General features: G+C 52.6%; 2 protein-coding genes across 2 annotated transcripts; both read right to left on the bottom strand.

The window, feature by feature from the left end:
• Positions 1–7,927: 7,927 nt before the first annotated feature.
• LOC147041274 (cell adhesion molecule CEACAM5-like) lies at positions 7,928–12,674 on the bottom strand. The gene is made up of 10 exons (XM_085939872.1): positions 12,487–12,674; positions 12,065–12,400; positions 10,902–11,062; positions 10,697–10,823; positions 10,344–10,622; positions 9,865–10,158; positions 9,457–9,711; positions 9,269–9,386; positions 9,019–9,058; positions 7,928–8,706 (listed from the first exon to the last, which is right to left on the bottom strand). Exons 1-9 carry the CDS (start codon positions 12,524–12,526, stop codon positions 9,040–9,042), a joined length of 1,629 nt encoding a protein of 542 aa, XP_085795998.1. The 5' UTR covers positions 12,527–12,674; the 3' UTR covers positions 7,928–8,706; positions 9,019–9,039.
• A 98-nt stretch (positions 12,675–12,772) lies between these two features.
• LOC147041275 (semaphorin-6D-like) lies at positions 12,773–21,212 on the bottom strand. The gene is made up of 21 exons (XM_085939835.1): positions 20,937–21,212; positions 18,045–18,243; positions 17,864–17,978; positions 17,732–17,789; positions 17,574–17,630; positions 17,401–17,502; positions 17,248–17,338; positions 17,059–17,181; positions 16,708–16,796; positions 16,550–16,639; positions 16,312–16,439; positions 16,081–16,212; positions 15,810–15,965; positions 15,526–15,699; positions 15,295–15,438; positions 15,095–15,172; positions 14,964–15,019; positions 14,835–14,888; positions 14,328–14,575; positions 14,136–14,264; positions 12,773–14,024 (listed from the first exon to the last, which is right to left on the bottom strand). Exons 2-21 carry the CDS (start codon positions 18,145–18,147, stop codon positions 13,296–13,298), a joined length of 2,856 nt encoding a protein of 951 aa, XP_085795961.1. The 5' UTR covers positions 18,148–18,243; positions 20,937–21,212; the 3' UTR covers positions 12,773–13,295.
• Positions 21,213–21,322: the final 110 nt, after the last annotated feature.

Genomic DNA, 21,322 nt, shown 5'->3' on the forward strand with positions numbered 1-21,322 from the left:
CCCCGCTGCTGGTCGCTACGCTGTTTGTTGCGACGGAGACGGTTGCTGCACTGTTGGTTGCAGTGGAGACGGTTGCTGCACTGTTTGTTGCACCGCTGTTGGTTGCTGCGCTGTTTGTTGCCCCGCTGCTGGTTGCTACGCTGTTGGTTGCTGCGCTGTTTGTTGCCCCGCTGCTGGTTGCTACGCTGTTTGTTGCGGCGGAGACGGTTGCTGCGCTGTTGGTTGCAGTGGAGATGGTTGCTGCACTGTTTGTTGCACCGCTGTTGGTCGCTGCGCTGTTCGTTGCCCCGCTGCTGGTTGCTACGCTGTTGGTTGCTGCGCTGTTTGTTGCCCCGCTGCTGGTTGCTACGCTGTTTGTTGCGGCGGAGACGGTTGCTGCGCTGTTGGTTGCAGTGGAGACGGTTGCTGCACTGTTTGTTGCACCGCTGTTGGTCGCTGCGCTGTTCGTTGCCCCGCTGTTGGTTGCTGCGCTGTTTGTTGCCCCGCTGCTGGTTGCTACGCTGTTTGTTGCGGCGGAGACGGTTGCTGCACTGTTTGTTGCACCGCTGTTGGTTGCTGCGCTGTTTGTTGCCCCGCTGCTGGTTGCTACGCTGTTGGTTGCTGCGCTGTTTGTTGCCCCGCTGCTGGTTGCTACGCTGTTTGTTGCGGCGGAGACGGTTGCTGCGCTGTTGGTTGCAGTGGAGACGGTTGCTGCACTGTTTGTTGCACCGCTGTTGGTCGCTGCGCTGTTCGTTGCCCCGCTGCTGGTTGCTACGCTGTTTGTTGCGGCGGTGACGGTTGGTGCACTGTTTGTTGCAACGCTGTTGGTCACACTGCTAGTGGCGGCGGTATTTGTTGCCGAGCTGCCTGTGGGCTGGCTTCCAGGGGATTGATTTTCATCAGTTGTCTGGAGGAGCGCTCTGCTGGCGCCGTGCTGATGACGGCTCCAATTTGGATGTGTGTCTGCTCCTGTTTTCATTGAGTTGTTGGTCAGACATGTTGCACCACAACAAGCTTCAAGATTATTATGGTATTTATTTAGTTGCCATGACTTACCAAGAAGCAGAAGTAACAAAAGGAATGTTTTGATGATCATTGCCATGCCTTTCTGCCTCTGACGTCTCAAATTAAATGTGATTGCGTCCTGTAAAAAAAAAGGGAAGAAAAAAAACCTTTCAAGATGACTTTTTCCAGAAATGCTCCAGCTTTTCTCAAAAGCTCCTTGATCTTGTATTCTTATGCTGTATTGTTAGAAGTACTGCTGGACGACGTGTGAGAGGGATCGCGTTCAAACAGGTGTCAATATTTACGCAATCCACTCAATAAAATAATCCACAACAGCCAAACCGCTTTTTCTTCATTGTTCTACCTTCAGCTATGGAAAACAAAAAAGTGAGAACCAATTGAGACGACCGAAAAGCGGTCACCACGCCGGTATCTTGGAGCGAGGCCCCGACCAGGCGAGGCAGAGCTCGAACAGGCTACGGCGTCCTGCAAGAAACTGGAGAAGCTCACCCAGATCCACAGGTGACCTCTGAGTTTGGAATAGTACACATTGAAGTCTGGAAAAGTCTCAAGTATCCAAGCTCCACCGTCACTTGGGACTGAGCTTTCATCCAAAGACCCTCATTCATTGAAGCCATCAAAGCCTGGTTCTCTTCGAATTTTCCACAACCAAAAGTCCTCTTGGGCTTCAAAAGTATCCTCGACAAACATTGAGCAAACTCTGCTCCACCCTTCCCTTCAAGTTAAGGCACAGGTGTCAAATTCAAGGCCCGGGGGCCAGATACGGCCCGCCACATCATTTTATGTGGCCTGTGAAGACAAATTGTGCATCAAAGTTGTGTGTCATTACTAGAATTGCAAACTGTCTTCACTTTTAAATATTTTTTTAAATATTTGACCAGTTTTTACTCGTTATTTGTCAGTTTGTTTTGTAGCTTTTACTGTATGTAATATGAGGTGCTCATACATTTCTTTGGGTTGACAGTCATAATGGCTCTCCGAAAGAAGCTATGACTACATTTCGGCCCGTGAAAAAAAAAAGAGTTTGACACCCCCTGGGTTAAGGAGTACAGGTGTAGACCTGGACAGCCTCCAAAAGCACATCTGCAAGCTTCTGCCAACTTCCGTCTCTGTAACATCATCCGCCTGCGCCCATCACACCACCCAAACAGCCCTCGTTCACTCCCACAAACACCCGTCACATCTCATCCCTTCTCCAATCAAACACATTCAAACACGCTCTTCGCACACTGAGGGTCCTTCATCATCTTGCTCCTTCTCATCGTTCGGACCTTGTCCGCACTCACAATCCCCCTCGGACTCTCGGGGCTCCCAGGTTATCGGGACTGAAGTGCAGGGAGTAATGTCAGTTTTGACCAAAGTCAAAAGCAAGAAGTTTTCTTCCCATCATTAAGCTTTGGTCAAATTTGGATCTGCTCTTGAAGATGGAGAAAGTACTCACCACTCTCAGTCAAGTCAGTTGTTGGATATCCCAGGTGGAGCTTAACAAATCTATGCGTCGGTGTTGCGCTCCCACGTTCTATGTGGTCTTGTAGCTGCAAAGAATTTGCTAATAAAGAGCGGAACCAAACTCTTGACACGCCCTCATTAAGGCAAGGCCTCAATTACCCCTCCTCCTCCTCCTCCTGCTGCCGCTGCTGCTGGTTTGACATTGAGCGTCTTGTCAAGGCACATTTTTTTGCAGCCTGCAATTAGTCAATTAGATAACTGACGTCACGTTGAATGTTCCACAAATTGAACAGGTTACAACACTGGGAAATCACCATCATGATTTGATTTTGAACAATAGAAATGTTCCCAATATTCCCCTGGAATATTTTGATAGTCGGCAATGACGCCGAGACGACGTCGGGCGTGTTTTTTTCCAATGCTGCGATGGCTCAAGTGTCCACTGCCTCCACATCCTCAGCAACATTCTGCCATTGGTCGCTATTGACTTCAGATTGGTGACAGTCATACTGACTAGATGCCTTCCTTCCAACATACTTCTCTTTGAGGTTTCTTCCTGTATGAGGAAGTGACTGGCTAGTTCTGAGCAGTAGTACTTCCTGTCGCAGTAATTGACAGACTTCTTCTGGTCAAGGTTATTTCCAGTTTTAAAAACTTACTCTTCCTCCTCCTTGTCTGAGGAACTAGCCAAGTCGTTTTGTCCAAGGTTACTTCCTGATCTAAAAAAAAACTGTCTGACCAGTTCAAGGTTACTTGCCCTCATAAGAACTAACTGGATCTGTTCATTGTTATTGCCCTTCTGAAAAACTGGCTTACCAGTTCAAGGTTCCTTCCTGTCTGGTTTGGGTCAGCCACCAAACAAGACAAGCACAGACTGCAACGGACAATCGGGACTGCAGAAAAGATCATTGGAATCAACCTATCCAAGACTTGTACCTTTCCAGGACCAGGAAACATGCAAGCAACATCTCTACAGACCCTTCTCACCCAGGTTCAAGTCTGTTTGAACTACTCCCCTCCGGACGGCGTTATAGAGCGCTATAGGCCAAAACCAGCAGACAGACACAGCTTCTTTCCCCAGGCTGTCGCTCTGATGAACTCACACCACTCAAAGAGTCTCAATGACATCACTGGACAATAATATCTTGTTCTTGCCACTTAAATGTTTTTAGTCACCTGAATGTTGTTAGTCACTTCAATGTTTTACAGAGGCTGAGATCAACCGGAGTCAAATTTCTTGTTTGGCATGCACAAACTTGGACAATAAAGCTGATTCTGATTCTGAGTCGTTTGGTTACTTGCCCTCTTAGGAATTAACTGGATCTGTTCAGTGTTATTGCCCATCTGAAATCTAGCTTACCAGTTCAAGGTTACTTCCTGTCTGAGGAAGTGACTGTGTGGTTTGGTTCAAGGTTACTTGCCCTCTTAAGGAACTAACTGGATCTGTTCAGTGTTATTGCCCATCTGAAAAGCTGGCTTACCAGTTCAAGGTTACTTCCTGTCTGAGGAAGTAACCGAGTGGTTTGATTCAAGGTTCCTCCTGAAAACCTGACTGACCAGTTCAAGTTTACTTTCTGTCCAAGGAACCTGGCTCTGCCCTTGGTTTTGGTTATTTAAAGTTATAAGTGACAACCCGTTTGCGCTTATTATTTTCCGTATCACTTCCCGTTAGAGTCTGTCTTTGTGTGCGCTCCAATTAATCGGCTTGCACCGACAAGCTGTTATCACTGTGTGAAACTGTCTTCTCTATGCAAATGCTATGTGCACAATGCGGTCGGGTGACAGCGCATGACGACAAAGCTATGATGATTAGCACCTTAATTATCCACGCTCGAGCATTGGAATTGTAAGGTGTGGCGTTCTCTTAATTGCAGCTGTACCGAAATAACATACGCGTACACTCCTTCAGACGGAATGATTGTTGCTCAGAATTTTTTTTTTTTTTTTTTGTCCTTATGTAGCAATTGAATATTGTTCGTCATTGCAAGTAAACAAATGCTCTCGAATGTTATCAATGAACTATTTGTGAGCTCTATTGTCGACGATACGTGTTCGCCTCTTTGGTGACGGTTTGTCAGCGTGTCGCTCTGTGTCTGACTTCGCAAGTGTTCCTGAAGGAAAAGATCAACAGGCGTTCCAAAATTCTCCGGCTAAACAAAGAATTTATCAGGCCGACCCGCTTCCTGGTAAACTCGTCGAAAGAGTCCTTGACCGGTTGAGGACCTTCCGTCTCCGATAAGATCAATTCTTCGCTCTCATCTTGTGCCGTTTCAACGGCCGCTCATTTCTTCTTGAAGCACCAAATATTGAAATGTCCCTTTGAACGCGGGGCAATGAGTCACACCTCTCCAATTCATTTTCATACTTATTCCGTCAAGTAAGACAGAGACATACGCTTGTTTCAGACTCCATTTTTTAAGAGTGACCCTGACTGATTTCAAGTTTTGCGACCGATTCGAATGAGCATTGAGTTTGCTCAATAATGGATAGCTTGGTTGGACTGGTTGATCATGCCTCCAGCTTTCTTGGTGGCTCTAGAATGAGAAGTTGTTTGCTAGCTCCACACAACAAGTCTCAGGCGTGGCAGATTCCTCATTGAGCGAATGCATGCTTTGAAGAAGGAGGCCTATTGTTTTGAGACGGCTCTTTTGCCTCCTTACTTTGCTTCCATTGAAAATCACTTTGTGTTGAGTTAAAGGGAACTGCTTGGGTTTTACCCAATTTGGAGTAGCCCATCTTCAGCAAGGGTCATTGTTTGCAACCCTAAAGTGCTCCATACACAGGACATGACAGTATACCTCAATGTGGGTGCGTCCCGACTTTAGGAATCTAAGATCGGATCCCGAGAAGCTCAGGACCCGTGAGAAATCAACAACGTAAAGACCCTCGGGAACAGGCAAAAAGTCCTCCTTAGAACAGTCGAGATGCCGCTGGGGCCATGAGCGAAACCTGCTGTCATGTTGTCCTCCTCTTGTCTGTCATAACTGCAAACCTGTAGTACTTGTTTTGGAAAGAGCAGAGTATGATGAAAGCATGCATTCCCGTTTCCCTGTGAAGAGAAGGTGATGGACTCTGGCTAGGACAGGGGTCGGCAACCGAAATAGTTCAAAGAGCCATATTGACCCCCCCAAAATAAAACATACCTGTCCGGAGCGTGCTATGTCAATACATGAGCTGTATGCCTACTATTAAAATAATGAAGTAGGCTACAAATACAAAGCAACATTATTTAGTTCGCAATATGGATGACAAGGTTCATTACCTCCATACACTCTGGTGGGAATGTTTACGCACGCAGCGCCTCTTGGTGCAATATGCAAGAAACTTTCGATCCGATGCTTTCTGTCATAAAGTCACAAACGTTTGCGAGCCTCTCATACTGGGTGCTCCGTCTGTCGTGACTGAAATCAGGTGGCCAGTGTGTATCTCTGTCATTTAAAACACTGCAGCACAGCCTCACAGATGTGGTGTTTGGCTTTTTTTAGTGGAATCAATTTCTTCTTGCGGCCCATTAGAGTTCACGTACCCGCGTAGCAGAGCTGTCCGTTCGATATCGGTCACGTCACACGATTCATCACAGGCAATTGAGAAAGCTGGAGCTGAATCGATGTCCTTGAATTTGCTGATCGGTGATACGGTTTGCCATTCAAATGACCATTTCCTTCACTGTTTTTGCATGTCTTTAATTTTCGGAATGATCTCGATTTTGTTTTTGAAGTCTGAAAATAGGCACTCTGATATTTTAACGAATGAATCCTTCAAGTACTCGCCATCGGCGAATGGTTTTATTATATCCCGGGCTGCAACAAAACTTGCAGCAGTAGTAGAGTTTGGAGATGCAATCCACTTCTTGAAACAGTTTTTTCGTTCCTCAAAATTGCACCTTTCCTCTGAGTTCCAAATGGGTGATTGGCAGCAGATTTAACATGCTTTAGCTGAAAATGTTGCTCTTCTTGTGATATTTGACAACTTCTCATTGCAAATCAAACATTCAGGCAATCCTACAGCATTGGCAATGAAAGCAGTTGCTTGAGTCCATTCTTTCTTAAAGCCTCTGTTCTCATCAACAATCTTTCTCTTTTTGCCCGTCACTCACACACTTGTTTGTTTACAACTCGTCTGTGCTGTGTCGCTTGCTACAACGCAATTTTGCGCCATTCCGAAATTCGGTATTTTTAATATATTTACAACTACATACATTTCCTACAGCATAAGAATGTTTGTGTCATGATTACCATCTACAAACCATATTTAGAAAAACAAAACAAAAAAAAAAACCCATCTTTTTCCATTTTCACGCATTTTTGCAAGAGCTCCAGGGAGCCGCTAGGGGTGTGCTAAAGAGCTGCATGCGGCTCTGGAGCGCTGGTTGCCGACCTTTTGGCCCTTTTGTTGATTTCAAAAGGACATTTTGAGCTTGTAATTTTAACATGAGGAATTAAAAAAAAAAAATCATCTTAGAGTCGAAAGTGATGGCCAGAATTTTCATCGCGCCACTCCATCTCCAGCGAAAATAGGCAATTCAGAGCCACCAAAAATGCTCAAATGGGACTTTTTGGGCTCAGCCCTCACTGCACTGACTGCTGCCCTCTTGTGGTCAACTTGGGACCTGGCCAACCTACATCAACAGTCGCTGCCTACATCAGGTGGAGCCCCCCCCCACTCCCCCACCCCTTCCAAGAAGACTCAGGAAATAGTAGGTAGGGCAAGTCCAACCTGTTTATGTGTACAAAGACAAGTGCTGACATGCCACATAGGAATGTGTGTGTGTGTGTGTGTGTGTGTGTGTGTGTGTGTGTGTGTGTGTGTGTGTGTGTGTGTGTGTGTGTGTGTGTGTGTGTGTGTGTGTGTGTGTGTGTGTGTGTGTGTGTATGCGTGCGTGCGTGTCAGTTAATCTCCATGACATTGAAAGGGTACATGATGCACAAGATTTGCGGATATTTGTTGATTGCTAATAAATTAGTAAGCGTGAGCATTGTGGCCGGCAAAGGTCAAGTCATGTTTGTGTGTGTGTGTGCGCGCGCACGTGAGTGTTATTGGTGACGTTTCATCAAATGCACACGCACACTCACGTGGACACACATTCCAGGGTGATTGCACGGCATGTTGGGACACAAACATTTCAACATTCTCAGTTGAGTTTGCACACACAAAAAAAAACACACACACATGAGCAGACACACACACATTTACAATGGGACACGTTTGCACAGGCCGCAACCCCGGAAGATTTTATTTTGGGGCCGCGTGATGTCACTTTCCACACGACTTCAGCGCCATCGGTGTCTAAATGAACATAAAGCCCGTCCAAACAAGGCGGCCCACTAATTGTCTTTCAAGAATTTGGAGAGTGCGCGCGGGCAGGAGAGTTTGAATTTGGCCACGGCCACACGCGTGAGCCAATGGGATAGCACGAAGGCGCTACACTGTGCTGCGATTGGCTGCTTCAAACACACACAGACACTCTGGTGGGTAGTTTGGTACAAAAGTGAACTTTGTTTTTTTTTTTAATTATTTTGCCACACAAGAAAAACAAGATTTTGCACAGCTGTTTAACAAAAAACAAAACAAGAAATCAAAAGGTGGCAGGAGCAAGACACACCGCTACGCAGGCGCGTCCATGTTGATTGACAGCTAAGGCAAAAAGTCAAACGTCACGCTAGCAGTCTGACCTGTGAGAAGCTCCAGTTTTTTTCACAATAAATATTCAAGTGCACACACGCACACAAAGTCATTTCAGACTCAGAGTTATAAAAACATAAAAGCACTTTTCCTGCCAAAAGTCACAGTCGGGCCCGCCGTCCACCCTTGCGGTTTTTTTCGTCAGCCAGTCTTGACACGGTGGGGAGGTTATTACGGCGGGAACGAGGCGGTCGCAAGGCGTGGCAAAGACGACAAAGACAAACGAGGATGGGGGGAGATTCCCGCCACAAAACCAAACAAAGCGTCAGAATGGTGGTGAGTTTCCAAATTGTGGCGAGCGTCCAAATTGTGGCGAGCGTCCAGATTGTGGCGAGCGTCCAGATTGTGGCGAGCGTCCAGATTGTGGCGAGCGTCCAGATTGTGGCCAGGGTCCTAGTTGTGGTGAGCGTCCAAATTGTGGCAAACGTCTATGTTGTGGTGAGCGTCCGAGTTGTGGCGAGCGTCCGAGTTGTGGCGAGCGTCGTGGCTTTCCCGTGATACGAGCACACCGCTTCCCCAACGGAGGCGTCTCGGAAAAGCCACAAGGGCCCGCGTTTGGACCATAATCTCCTAAACACACACACACGACTCAATTTCATCACATGGGATGACGGACATCATAGCCAGGTTCAGGCTTTGGCCTGCCCGGAGGCTCCTGGCCTGGCAGGTTTGGGCTTTCTGGATTTGCTAGCAAAGCGACATCCGTTTCAAATTGCAGAGTGGCTCGGGAATGCCACTGCCGCTCGATCCATCTCGCATGGAAATGACGATGCCCCCTCAACACAAACGTCTCAGCTGCCGCATCTATTTGAATGGTAACCACGGCAACTAAACTGCCTATCCTAACCAAATGACGCACACTCGTGTGTTTGACAGACTTACCGGCAGCGCGCGCAAAGGTCACTAGTACGGCGACTCCACCCTAAAGGCACACACAAGAAAGAAAGATCAACAAACGAAATGACATCATCTTCTCATGTGTAGCAGAATTTGTTTGCTGATGGGTGGCTTGAAGGGGAGGGTCCAACCTTTCTGCCTGGGACGCACACTCTTGCAACGGCTGTGCAAGCTCGTCTGCATTGGACGCAATACTAATGTTCTGTGTGCGTGTGTGTGGCCGAGCGGCACTTACGGAAGTTTCTGCCGACAGTACAAGACAAGGCCAATGGCCACGCCCAACGCAGCCAGGATGGCAATGATGATGCCAGCGATGGCACCATCCGATAGGCCTTCATCCAGCGCGCCCTCCTCTGCGCAAGAGCACCAAGTGAGGACCAAGCAGGTTTCGGTGGGTCGCGACGGAGCCGGCCGCCGTCTCACCTTTGACAGACAGGTGGTGCACGAAGGTGGCGCTCTTGCTGGTGACGGCGTTGTGCGCCTGGCAGGTGTAGGTGCCCGTGTTCTTGTAAACGGCCTGGTCGATGGCGTAGGTGGCCGTCTTGACCTCCGTCTGCGTCCCGTTAAACTTCCAGGTGAAGTTGGCGGCCGGCACCGAGTCAGCTGAGCAGCTGAGTTGGATGGCGTCGCCCACCTCCACCGCGCTCTGCCCGCTCACTGTCACCGCCTCGGGGCCGACTGTGGGCGAGAAGTCGGTGGAACGTCAGGTCGGCAAAACAAGTGCTTTCGAGGAATAAGCGACAAAGTTATTCTGATAAGAAATGACCGAGAGCAATTGCAGATGGTTTCGCAGTCCGAGCAAATTTGTCCCGCCGACAAAATAACACTCACAGTTGACGAGCAGTTGGTAGGCAGCCTCCTCCGTGCTAACGGCGTTGGACAGGCGGCACACGATGCGGCCGTTGTCGCCCTTGAGCAACGGCGCCAAGCTGATCATAGTCCCGTCGGGCGCCACCGTCACGCGGCCCTCGTCGCCCGACCCCGGCAGCTGTTGGCCGTCCTTCAGCCACAAGCGGCTGCTCACGGGACCTTCCGCCGCACGGCAGCTGAAGTTGGCCGAGCTGTTGCCGGCCAACAGGACCGTGCCCTGGGCCGGCCCGCTCACTTGCACGCCCGACACCGGCTCTGTGAATGCAAGAGACACGTTGTGGAGAGAAGAACCCTTCAGGGCAGAATTGACGCTCCCCCACACACACACACACACACCGGTCGAGCAGGTTTCAAGAAGCACAAAAGAAGTTTACAAGCAGGGAGGGGCCGCAACACACCTAGCGGGTGCGAATCTTTGCGTTTGGCTTTATTCGACTCACTCATGACAGCGAATGAAACGCTAGGCGAGGTGACGACTCGCTGGGTCTTGGCGTTGGCGGCTCGGCAGGTGTAGTGACTCATCTGCTGCCACAGGGGATGCCGCTCCACGACCTCCAGCGGCAGCACAGGCCCGGAGGCCTCCATCTGGGTCTGGTTCCGGTACCACGTGATGGTGGCGGGTGGGCTGGAGCGCACGGCGCACGTTATGTTGAAGTCGGAACCGGCCCGCACAAACTCCGACTCTTGGGAAGCAGTGAAGGTGACCTCGTCCGGACCATCTGGACAGCGTAGGGCTGGTGTCACGCTCAAGACGTGATGTCCACATCGTAGCGCTCGGCGGCGTGCTACTCACAGTGGACGGGCAGGCTGAAGGGGGCGCTCTTCTCCGTCTCTAGTTTGTTGGTGGCACTGCAGTAGATGGGTCGCGTCAGGTCGGTGCGCAGGACGTCGACAACGGTCAGTCGACTGCTCGCCTCTTCCTGATGGAGAAAGGCGAGCGTGGGTCAGAGTTGAGGGGCGTGCCCGGGCGAGCGTCGTGCGGCGGGGTGTCCTCCGACCTGTTGGATGGTCAGCCGTCCGCCAGGGACGACAGGTGCGCTGCCGTTGAGCCAGGTGAAGTTGAGGAAAGAGCCTTTGGCGCTGCAGGTCAGGACCACCGTGCTGTTGTGCTCCAGCGCCTCAGCCACGTTTGCCATCAGATTGACGCCCGACACAGGCTCTGCGTGGCGAGTCACAGTGCCGTTAATCACAATGGCAGCTCTTCACTTCCCCTCACTGTTGCTTATTTTCTCCTCCCACCCACCATCCTTCTTTCAACAAGTTCATTTTTTTCCCTGTTTTTGGGGCAAAGCAGGGTTGGACTGGCTCACAAAATGGCTCCCATTATCGTCATTGAATCAAACAGGTAGGAAGAGAAAGAAAATATCTTCGCATGGGCCCTTGACGCTGTGCAGATAGCCAGCAATTACCCCAATGTTCAACTTTTCTTTTTGTTTGAAACACATTTGCCTCCAACAGTCCTGAGAAGAAAAAAAAAAAGAAACAAAAAGAAAAACCAACAGCTTTTCCCCACACGTGACCCACGTAAAGGCAAATGAGACTAGAACAAGGAAAGTAGTGCCTGTGCTAAAGTGGCATGAATCACGCACAGGAAGTGATGTCATCCTCATTTGGACACAGGTATGCGGGGAGTGAGAACGGAGGGAAAAAGATAGGCGCCGGGACACGCCCCCCCCCTTCCCCCAACACACACACACACCGACACCACCCCCGACAGGTGGCCGCACCCTGACGGCTCAACAGCGGAATGTTTGGAATTGCAATGCTGCCAAAGCACGGCGATCCCTCCGCCCAGGAAAAGGTTCCCCGTGGCAAACGTGCCACCTTCTCTTCTGCCCTGAAACAAAAAGCCTTTGAATGGACTTGACCACAACACGCCCTTCCCCCAATAACTTCTCAACATGTATGGAACGACAAACTTTGGACAAATTTGTATGGCACTATTTTCTGCGCAAGATGACATTGGCAAAAATTCGCTTTCCATGGGATAAAAGTGACACAATTCACATTGACAAGTTCACCTTTGAATGTGATAAGGCGCTAAACGTTTTTGGTTTTTTTTCTTTCTTGGATAGACTTTGTAGCTGTCCATTCAAGGGCTTTGAGCTTTTGGGTGCAACGACCAATAGTGGGCCCAAGCAACTCAGTCGCGGCGACTCACCGAGCACGCGCAGCTGTATCTCGGCGGTCTCGGTGTCGCCATCCTCGCTCAGAACGCTGACGCTGTAGTCTCCGCTGTCGGCCGTCGTGAGCGCGCTCAGCGACAGCGCGCCGCTCTCGGCGTCCACGGACGCGCGCTCCTGGAAGGGCACGTTCACCTTTAGTCCCTGGGCCCCCAGCGTGGCCACGTGAATCTGCTCGCGACCGTCGTTGAAGTTCCAGATGATGAACGAGTACTTGGGGGACTCCAGGAGCGTCTCCAGGGTGACGTTCTTCCCCACCACGGCGTCCACTGGGCCCGGGGGGAGAATGTCGCGAGCCTCCAGGGACTGCCATTCTGCGGGAGGAGTGGAGGGCAAGCTCCGTCTCAGCCGGAGCGAACTGTTACGTGGCGTGGTCACTCACCGGAAGCAGATTGCTTACCAGACAGGAGGAGCAGGAGCGCAACAATCGTCGTGGTCATGGTCGTCGTAGAGCTCGGAGGAAAATGCTGTGCCTGATTCTCGCTTGCTCCTCCGCGGCCACACCCAGCCAGGTGAGACCGCGCGTGCGCATTCGGCAGCGGAGGAGGGGGTGGGGGCCTCGCCTCGCCTCGCCTCGCCTGGCATTAAATGTCAAAGTATCCTCATGCTTCTTTTCAGTGGCCTTGCAGAGTACTGCGACTGTTGGGTTGGTCTTGTCACGTGATCACAAAGGCAAACGAGAGCAATTGCGAGATGAGACGACTTTTACTTCCAACCACAACCTCGGCATCATAAATATGGAGCGTTGTTATTAAGCTTATACTGTAAACAAAACCAATGCTACATGTTAACGACACTGGGAGCCCTGCAGCGCCTCCACCAATGAGCAGAGGTCGGAGGTCACATGCAGCCAGCTTCAGTTTCCTGCTTTTTTTGTGCTTTTTTCAGTGTAAAAGCTTAAATACAAAGTGGCATTCTGGTTCTTTTGTTTATAAACATTTCAAGCGTGTCACTTTTTTTTTTTTTTTTTTTTTAAGAAACATTTGTATTCTTGAGGTAAACTGGTAAAGTCATATAGTGTGTGCCTTTGAGTCTTATTGCAGCACATATCAATATGGTACAAAAGCTGCCGGTGGTGTGCGGGGACACTGAGCGCTCACGTGATGCTGAGTCCATTCTGACGAACGGCGCAGTGATGTTAGAATTGGGGACGCTTGCTTTGCTGCCAATCCATCTGACCCATCAGCACCAGGACTGTCTGGGTGCTGACTAATTGCGGGCGTCGGGAAGGAACAAAGGTTTGGGCGGCACTTTGGGCTTGAGAGAGACAGCACGGCGCACGGCGCTAGCATTAGCGCGCTGCACGCAGACTCCCTCGCTGTAACTGTGCTGACGCGTCAGGCAGGCCCGCGGGGCTGCAGGGCAGCTGCCGCCGGTGTTCATTCTGGCCAGCAAATGTTGCCGTGGCGGCACCCCCCGCTGGTTGAAGCTGTGATGGCGCGGCAGGCCGCCGCCCATCTCGACGAGGGCGGGGCCCCCGGGCTGGACCGGAGCCTCCGGTATCACGGCGTGTTGTCGTAAGATAGCGCCGTTAGCATTCGGCGGCAGCGCTTGAGTCGTCGGCTGCCGGTCGCCACGGTGATGGTTGCGGTCGAAGCCACAATGATGAAGATGATGGTGAGGATGCCCTTGAGAGGTGGACGTCAGGACCCTGATGCCCCCGTCACCCTGGGCGCTGACCTGCTGGATGTGCCTCAGAAGCTCATCCAACGCAGACACGTCCGATGCGTCAGAGGACGGTTGGCCGTTGCCGTGGAGATGAGGGGGCGGAAACACAGACGGAGACGTGCGGTCATCAGTCGTCACCGCTGCAAAGGAGGCGGGGCTGTCCGCAGAGGAGGCGAGGCCATCCGGCACAGGGAATTCTGAGCTCGTCTTCCGCCGAGGGACTTCCGGGCCCGAGTTGGCCGTGGGAAGAACCGACAGGTCGCCGGCCACCTGCCGGGAAGGATGACAATCAGAGTTTGAAATGCACCTTTGAACCAATTCCAACGCAGCTCATCATCTTTTTTTCCCTTATCAACTCTGACTCAAGTAAATGCCGCCAACCTGCGTCAGGCCGACTTGGGGCTCGGCCGCAGCAAGCCGGCGGCACGCGGTCGGGGCGTCAGACGCTCGGCCCTCGGGGATGAAGGATCCGCACATCTCAGGGCGCTGCGACTCGACCGTTTTGTCCTCCTAAGGGGTACAAAGCTAGCATTAGACGTTGCTGCTCGCTTCCTGTTTGGGCTTCCCACTCACCTTGGCCACTGTGGCGTCCAGGAGTCCACTCAGCTTGGCAAGCGAGTGCAGCGATAAGGCGTGGGGCAGCGAGGCCTCTAAGTCTTTGTCCAACTTCCCCTTCTGATGTGCGCCGCCGCAGAAGCGGGACGCCAGGATGCCCGACGAGGTGGCGCCCAGCAAGAACGCCAGCAGCGCGCAGGCGATCAGCAGAGTGTAGTGGACGCCAGACGCCGAGTCTTCATCCACGGCTGCGGCGCCAAGCACGCCTGAAACCAGGCGATGGCCACCATCAAGCGCCGAACCGCACGCATGTTGTCCGGCTGGCAAAGTCACGGATGTCTGCACCTCATTTGGTTTGAATATCTGTTGCTACTCAGAACCTTTTACAACGACTCAACGTGGACTCCCAACGTCACTTATCGTCTCAATCACAATCGTGAAAAAGTCTTTTTGACCTTAGTACAGTTTCTGTCCAGCGGAGGCGCTGTTACTACTAGTACGGCAGCAGTGGAAGGCGCGCCTTACCGAAAGCCGAGTCGGAGGTCCTTTCTCGGTCGCCGGAGGCCGCCGAGATGACCGCTGCCCAAAACACAAAAGGAGACCTTTACGTTTTGTACGCGCCAAGATCAGGCACCGGGTGGAGCCTCATCTCACCTTGACACGGGGCCATATTGGAGTGGTCCCCCTCGATGTTCTGCTCAAATCCCGCCCTGCCCACAAGACTCGGTCAACCATGCGCTCCAGTAAATTAGAATGCCTCTCGTCGTAGAGGACGTGACACCTACTTGAACCCGGGCGCCATGTCGGCGCACCTTCCTGTCCGCAGCCAGATGCAGTAGGGGTCCCGCGAGGCCAGACACGCCCTGACAGACAATGCGGCAGAGCAGGGCGGGGCGGGGCGGGGCAGGGAAGGGCAGAGCGCAGCCACCAGCTCTATTGTGAAAGCTCCCGCACTTGCCTCTGCCTCAATAGCGTCATAACTCACCTTTTACAGGCACCGTGCCGTCGGCATCGGCTGAGCGGCACGCGCACCAGACAGCTGCTGAATGCCACAAACAAGGCGTGGTGCTCCTTGTCCAGCTCCAGGCCCAAAATCCTGCGGTCCTCCTCCCGGACGCCAGGGTCACACCTGAGGATGTTTTAGATCCGGACACAAGCGCCTGTTTAGCATGTTTGGCTTTGGTTGGGGTCAGCGGCTTCGGGCAGCGGTGCTCACTTGTCGGGGTCGTAGACATCAATGTCCTCCAGGAGTTTGGAGCCAAAGGTGTCGTGGGGAAGCGTGGCAGCCAGAACCTTAGCCACTCGGCCGTCCTCTGAGCCCAAGAACACCACCGTGCGCTCCTTGTGCGGACCCGCCGAAACATCGGCCACGATCTGCGTCAGCTTGGACCTGCCGACGTCAGAGGCTAGTTAGCTAGCCGCATGACTCGAGGCTCTGATCGGCCGCCGTGAACTCAAACAAAAGTTCATCAAAATGAAGGTTTCAACCTCGTCTCCTACCTGCTGGCGGTCCTGGTGTAAAGTGGCCGCCGGTTGACAGCAGGCACGGCACCGTCCATCAGCGGAAAAGATTTGATGAACGCCAGCGTCTCGTCCGGGAAATCCGCAGAAGATTTGAAGTCGGCGGCCGGCCCGTCGCCCGCGCACGAGCCGGGCCTGCAGTTGCACATTTGGACATAGTCGGAAAAAGAAATCTCGGCGTTGTGAAATTACTTGAGATGAAGCCAATGAAACTCAAGGCCAGTGAGCAACGGCCCTCAATTGACCTCACCGCGGCTCGGGCACAGCGTCGTCCGCCACGGCCGTCCACACCGAGTCGGTGCCGCGTTGCTCCTTGAACATGCCGCCAAACACTTTCTCCACCTCGTCCATGTAGAACGCACACACCGCCGAACCCGGAATGCTGCGCCACACAAAGTCGCTCACTTCCCGTTAGTCGGCGCTAGCCGAGCACGGAGCCAGCGGGTTTTGGTTAGCGCCCGACCGTTAGCCTAGCACGGACCTGTTAGCTTGCGTGGTGAAGACAGCCAACACGGCGGGACGTCCGTTGATCTGCAGAACGCCGGTCAGCGATTGGAGCACGTCAAAGTAGAAGAGAGAATCTCCGGGAAGGGAACAGTTCAGGCGGGCCTGACAAGATCGGACATCGGTCTGGACTTTTGGCCATATATCCGCTTGACGCGACCCGTTTTCGGTCACACGCACAGATACCAACTTTCTTGTATGTATCCTGGGCTCACCTTAAGGAAAGAGGTCCAGTGCTTGTCCAGGACTCTCGGCGAGCCGCCGTTGTCGTTCTTGCAGACTCTAGCCACCCGAGAAAAGACAACCTGACGACAGGCGCCCGGTCACGGCGTCCGATCACAGCACCAGAGCGGCGGCGAGCGATGACACGTACCTTCCCCAAGGTGGTGTACTCCGCCGCGATCTCACTCAGGAAAAAGTAGACATGGCTCCCGTAGTCCACAGCGTGCAGGAAGCGAGGCTCTGCCGCACAGTAAGCGTCATGGTTTCATATCTGACGTCAACTATTTGTCACGTCGCCTTGTAAGATGATGATGTCATGTTCAGGTCATGTGGTGGTGATGATGTCATGCCGCAATGTCACCTGACAATGTCAGCAAGTCTGTCAAGACGATGAAATATGATGACGTCCTAATGTCATAGGATGTCGTGCGGAAGACGTCAAGTGTCTGTCAGGGTATGATGATGTCACGTCTTGACGTGAGGCGAGGACACGCCGACCCACCTCGAAGCCACTTGGAGTCGTACTTGACGGTTCTGAGGACGGGCCGGCCGTCTCCCAGGCTGCGGTAGATGACGGCATCGCTGGCCAGGAAGTCGGTCACGGTGGCCGAGTAGAAATCTCCACCTGGGTGAGGGTCAGAGGTCACGGACGGGACGGGCAAAACAGCAGGAAGGCCGATGGACAAGTTACCGGCGAATGTCCCGGCGTTGGACTGGCTCGACTCGAAGGGACAGCGCGCCTGACCCGGCAGGTCCGAACCCACCTGTTCCAACGTGCTCGTCTGCCGCGCAAAAACCCAAAAGTCACTGCCGGTGGGTGGCGGAGGTCACGGTGAGCGGCTACCTTGTAGTTGCGGCATGCCGGGTTGAAGGCGTTGGTCCCGCACACAAACAGCGTCTCGTCGTCGCGCGGCACCAACACTTTGATGTAGTTGTAACACTCGTCCTGACAAAAACAGACATTAGCACGTAGCTAAGAGGAGCTCAAGACCGAGCGCGCCACATGGTGGAACTCACGCCGTCTTTCCCCCGCACGGCGCACTTGCTCACGTCGGCAGCGCGCCACGTCAGCGTCTGCCACACAAACGCACGTTAGCCTCTCCCGCTGCGAGTCAGAGACATCGGCCGGAGGAACGACAGCGGCCGCCGAGGGACGGATTCCGTACGCAACTCACCATCTGAGGTACGAAGGCCTCGGCCGCCGTCGTCAGATTGACGGCAAACACGTGATCCCTGACGCAGAAAGCAGACGTGTGAGCGAGCGTTTGTGTGACGAGTCAGCAGCAACACTCGCAAGCGTGAGCGACCTGGCGGTGATGAAGAGCATGCGGTTGACCCGCGTCATCCTCTGGAAGCGGAGACCCGGCCGGCCACCGGCGTCATCCTGCGGCGGACCCGAGAATACCGGCAAGCGTCCCGACTCTGACGGACGACAGGGCCACATGGCGGTTGAGCCGCAAAGAAGCGCCACGTGCTCGGCCGACTCACCGTCCAGCAGGCTGATGGCTTGCAGGTCTCGCGGGAAGGACCAGGCGTGCAGGAAGCAGGAAGCAAGCAGGAGCAGCAACGGTGGCCGCTCGCCCGGGGCCATGGCGTGGGGGCGGGGTCACACGCTCATCGGCGGCGGCTCGGACCAAACAGCCAACGGGAGGCGGGCCATCTCTCGAACGCCCTTGATTTCTGTATACTGGAGACAGATGTCAGAGTGACGTGTGAGAGCATTTTGTGTGTGAGAGCGCGTGACAGCATTTCAATCGACACTGTGGGGACAAATGACTTGGCTTGGCTATCGATTACAAACTTCAGTGGATTGGATTCACAAGAGCCCGATTCGGTTCCCTCCCGTCATGGGGTTGCCATGGTAACAGCCGCGGCTCGCTGCGTGACACGTGAGAAAGCGCAAACGTTTGTTGAGTGTCAGCTAACAGGAAGTGTGAACGGGGCAGAGCCCTCGGTTAGCTAGCTGGTCTCCATGGCGACTGTCCAGATCGTTCTACTTCCTGGTGACTTTGTTGATATCCATCCCTCCCTCCCTCCCTCCCTCCCTCCCTCCCTCCCTCCCTCCCTCCCTCCCTCCCTCCCTCCCTCCCTCCCTCCCTCCCTCTGTCATTTCATGGTAAAAAGAAGAAGCCCGCATTAATCTTCCGGAGCTCATCTGCCGCATTAGCGGCGCACTCGCGGTGCACTTGCGTTAGCTGTACCATCTGCTTGCGGTAACTCATGTCCCGCTGACCTTTGACCTGCTTTTTACTCATCGGGACACAAGCGAGGGACGTTTTTGGCCTGCATGCCCCGCTGAGCACGGCGGGTATTAGCGGGAAACGTGGGACGAGGATGAGACAGAGAGGTTACGTCTAAACCTGAAAAAGCCCAACGTGATCCGATTAACTGAGATGTGACGGCGCAGCGGGACACCCCCCCCCCCCCCCATAGACCCCACCTCCACTCCCACACACATAACGACGTGCAGGACTTGGAAGCTAATCCCCGTCTGTCTTGAGGTCAAATCCTCACATGACTAAAGTGGAAGAAAGAGCAATCAAGGTGGAGTGAAATGGTCTTTGATTAGAATTCTTGATTTTTGCATTCATTTATTGTCCTTTCAACTGTGCTGTGCGGCACCGTCTTGACAAAGCGAGCGAGCGCTTTCTGTTTTCAGCCGATAACTCTCACGATTGTCCAAGGATTCCAAAGATGTGACTCGATTCCACTCATAGGAAATATAGCGAATGATGCATTTTACCGAGCCGCAACAAACACTTTGAGGGAAAGGGACTCCCGTCAGCCCGCGACAATCCAGCCAACGATGACTCGGCGCAAACTAAGTCACATGACACGCAGCCTGGCAACCGGCTGCCGGTTACCGGCATAGCAACCGCCCACCTGAGAAGGAGGGGGAGGAAGATGAGGAGGATGTGGAGGAGGGCTAAGCACAAAGATGTTTGGATTTGCTCGCATTCCAAATGGAGCAAAGTGGCCAAGCGAGGTCAAGGGTCACCCGCGCTACCGGCGCGGCTCCACTCCCACGCATTGCACAAAATCAATAAATGCTTTTCGAGCATTTGCGGGTGGAGAGCATTCATTTGCGGCAAATCTCAGAAGCCTGCTTTGCTAATTCTCTCAAACTTGCATCGAGTGAAAGACGACGACAGTTGTCAACAACGGAAGTAAACAAGGAAGCGAGGAAAGAAGGGATGGAAGAGGATGAAAAACAAAGGAAGGCTGGGAAGGAGCCACTTAAGCTAATTAATGGATCAGCCCGCGCATGAGAATTGAGCTGCTTATATCTTCATACGCACGCGCACACACACACACACTCATCAATGAGGATTTGTCAGGAACATGGAATCTTTCAGCAACACACCATGCCAAAACTTGGTGGGGACAAGGAGCAAGCGAGGGAGGAGGCGTCTGAGACAAAGTGAGCTGAGAAGGAAGGACCAAGACAGGAAGGGAAAAAGGCAAAGAAAAAAATATCTAAGAAAGTGAAGAAAGAAAGAAAGAAAGAAAGAAAGAAAGAAAGAAAGAAAGAAAGAAAGAAAGAAAGAAAGAAAGAAAGAAAGAAAGAAAGAAAGAAAGAAAGAAAGAAAGGATGAGAGTGCGAGAGAGGGACCAAAGAATGCGCTGCCTGCATGTCACCAATGTGTCGGCCTCTGATGGTAACGTTAGTGACCCCGCCCACAAGGGCATCGTGATGGGCCCAATGACAGCAGCGGGAAGTACACACACACACACACACACACACACACACACACACACACACACACACACACACACACACGCAGAGGAGGAGATTGTGGGTGGTTGTCAAGGGATAAAGAGTGTTGGAAAACGGGGTGCTACGGGGGGTCCCCACTTCAGGGGATTTCATCCAGACCACTGTCAGTGGGGGCACGGGGTTTGTCTGACCTTACCAAGCTTCCTGTGATGCCCTGACACGTGAGAAAGGAGAGCCACAAGTGCCTATGTGGTGTTCCTCGGGTCTTGGAAACCCAACCGCCAACCACACAACGCGAGTCGCTCATTCTACCCCAGCACTTGATCGTCGCACACATGAGACGAAATAAAAGCCCTGCCTTCTTCCTCCATTCGGGTCCAATTTAGCTCGGGCTGTTTGTTGCCACACACGTGTGATTTTGTGTGTTTACTCAGAGCATCAGGGCCACAGGAAGCTGATGAAAGACCAAGTCAAATGAGGACACTGATCTCAATCAATGACTTTGATCATTGATCATTCAAGTCTGACCAATAAAACATTTTGGGAGCTTACAAGTGCGCTTCATCATGACGTCATTAGACTGGCGTGATGTCACTTGGTTGACTCAGCTTCACCCAGTATAATTGACAGCCTTCGAAAACGTGTGCTTCGGTCGAACTCACCTCTGCGCTTGCACGTCCCCCGCAACGAAGCATCAGGCGGGCACGCACACATGCACGGCGACACCGCTTGCAAGGCGCTTGGTAGTCCACGAGCAGGTTTTCGGCGTGCGAGCACGATCCAGCGCAATCGAGCGCCCCGACAGCAACAGGGAGCTAAAAAAGACGCCCGAGAAGCCGCAGGAAACCAATCGGCGTCGGAAACAAAAGCTGCCCCGCAAGCGTTAATCTCTTCAGACGGCCACCCGGCGTCTCCCGGCACAGGCCACGCCCCCCGATACGATCCAATCATAGGTGGCGACGACGCGACCCCGACTCCACCCCCTCTAAGTTTTCTCGCCAATTGTGGAACCGATGATTGATCCGTTGCTTATCCATTTTAAACAAAA

The sequence above is a fragment of the Syngnathus leptorhynchus genome, chromosome 20, assembly GCF_054491065.1.
Source record: "Syngnathus leptorhynchus isolate UIUO chromosome 20, UIUO_Slep, whole genome shotgun sequence".
NCBI classification, from domain to species: domain Eukaryota; kingdom Metazoa; phylum Chordata; class Actinopteri; order Syngnathiformes; family Syngnathidae; genus Syngnathus; species Syngnathus leptorhynchus.

Coding starts and splice junctions, on each gene's coding strand:
- LOC147041274 (XM_085939872.1), bottom strand. CDS start 12,526: ATGACCACGACGATTGTTGCGCTCCTGCTCCTCCTGTCTG. Junction 12,401..12,486: donor GCTCCTGCTCCTCCTGTCTG/GTAAGCAATCTG, acceptor CTCCTCCCGCAG/AATGGCAGTCCCTGGAGGCT. Junction 11,063..12,064: donor GATACAGCTGCGCGTGCTCG/GTGAGTCGCCGC, acceptor CTCGCCACGCAG/AGCCTGTGTCGGGCGTCAAT.
- LOC147041275 (XM_085939835.1), bottom strand. CDS start 18,147: ATGGCCCCGGGCGAGCGGCCACCGTTGCTGCTCCTGCTTGCTTCCTGC. Junction 16,640..16,707: donor AGTACACCACCTTGGGGAAG/GTACGTGTCATC, acceptor GCCTGTCGTCAG/GTTGTCTTTTCTCGGGTGGC. Junction 14,265..14,327: donor TGGACGCCACAGTGGCCAAG/GTGAGTGGGAAG, acceptor TGTACCCCTTAG/GAGGACAAAACGGTCGAGTC.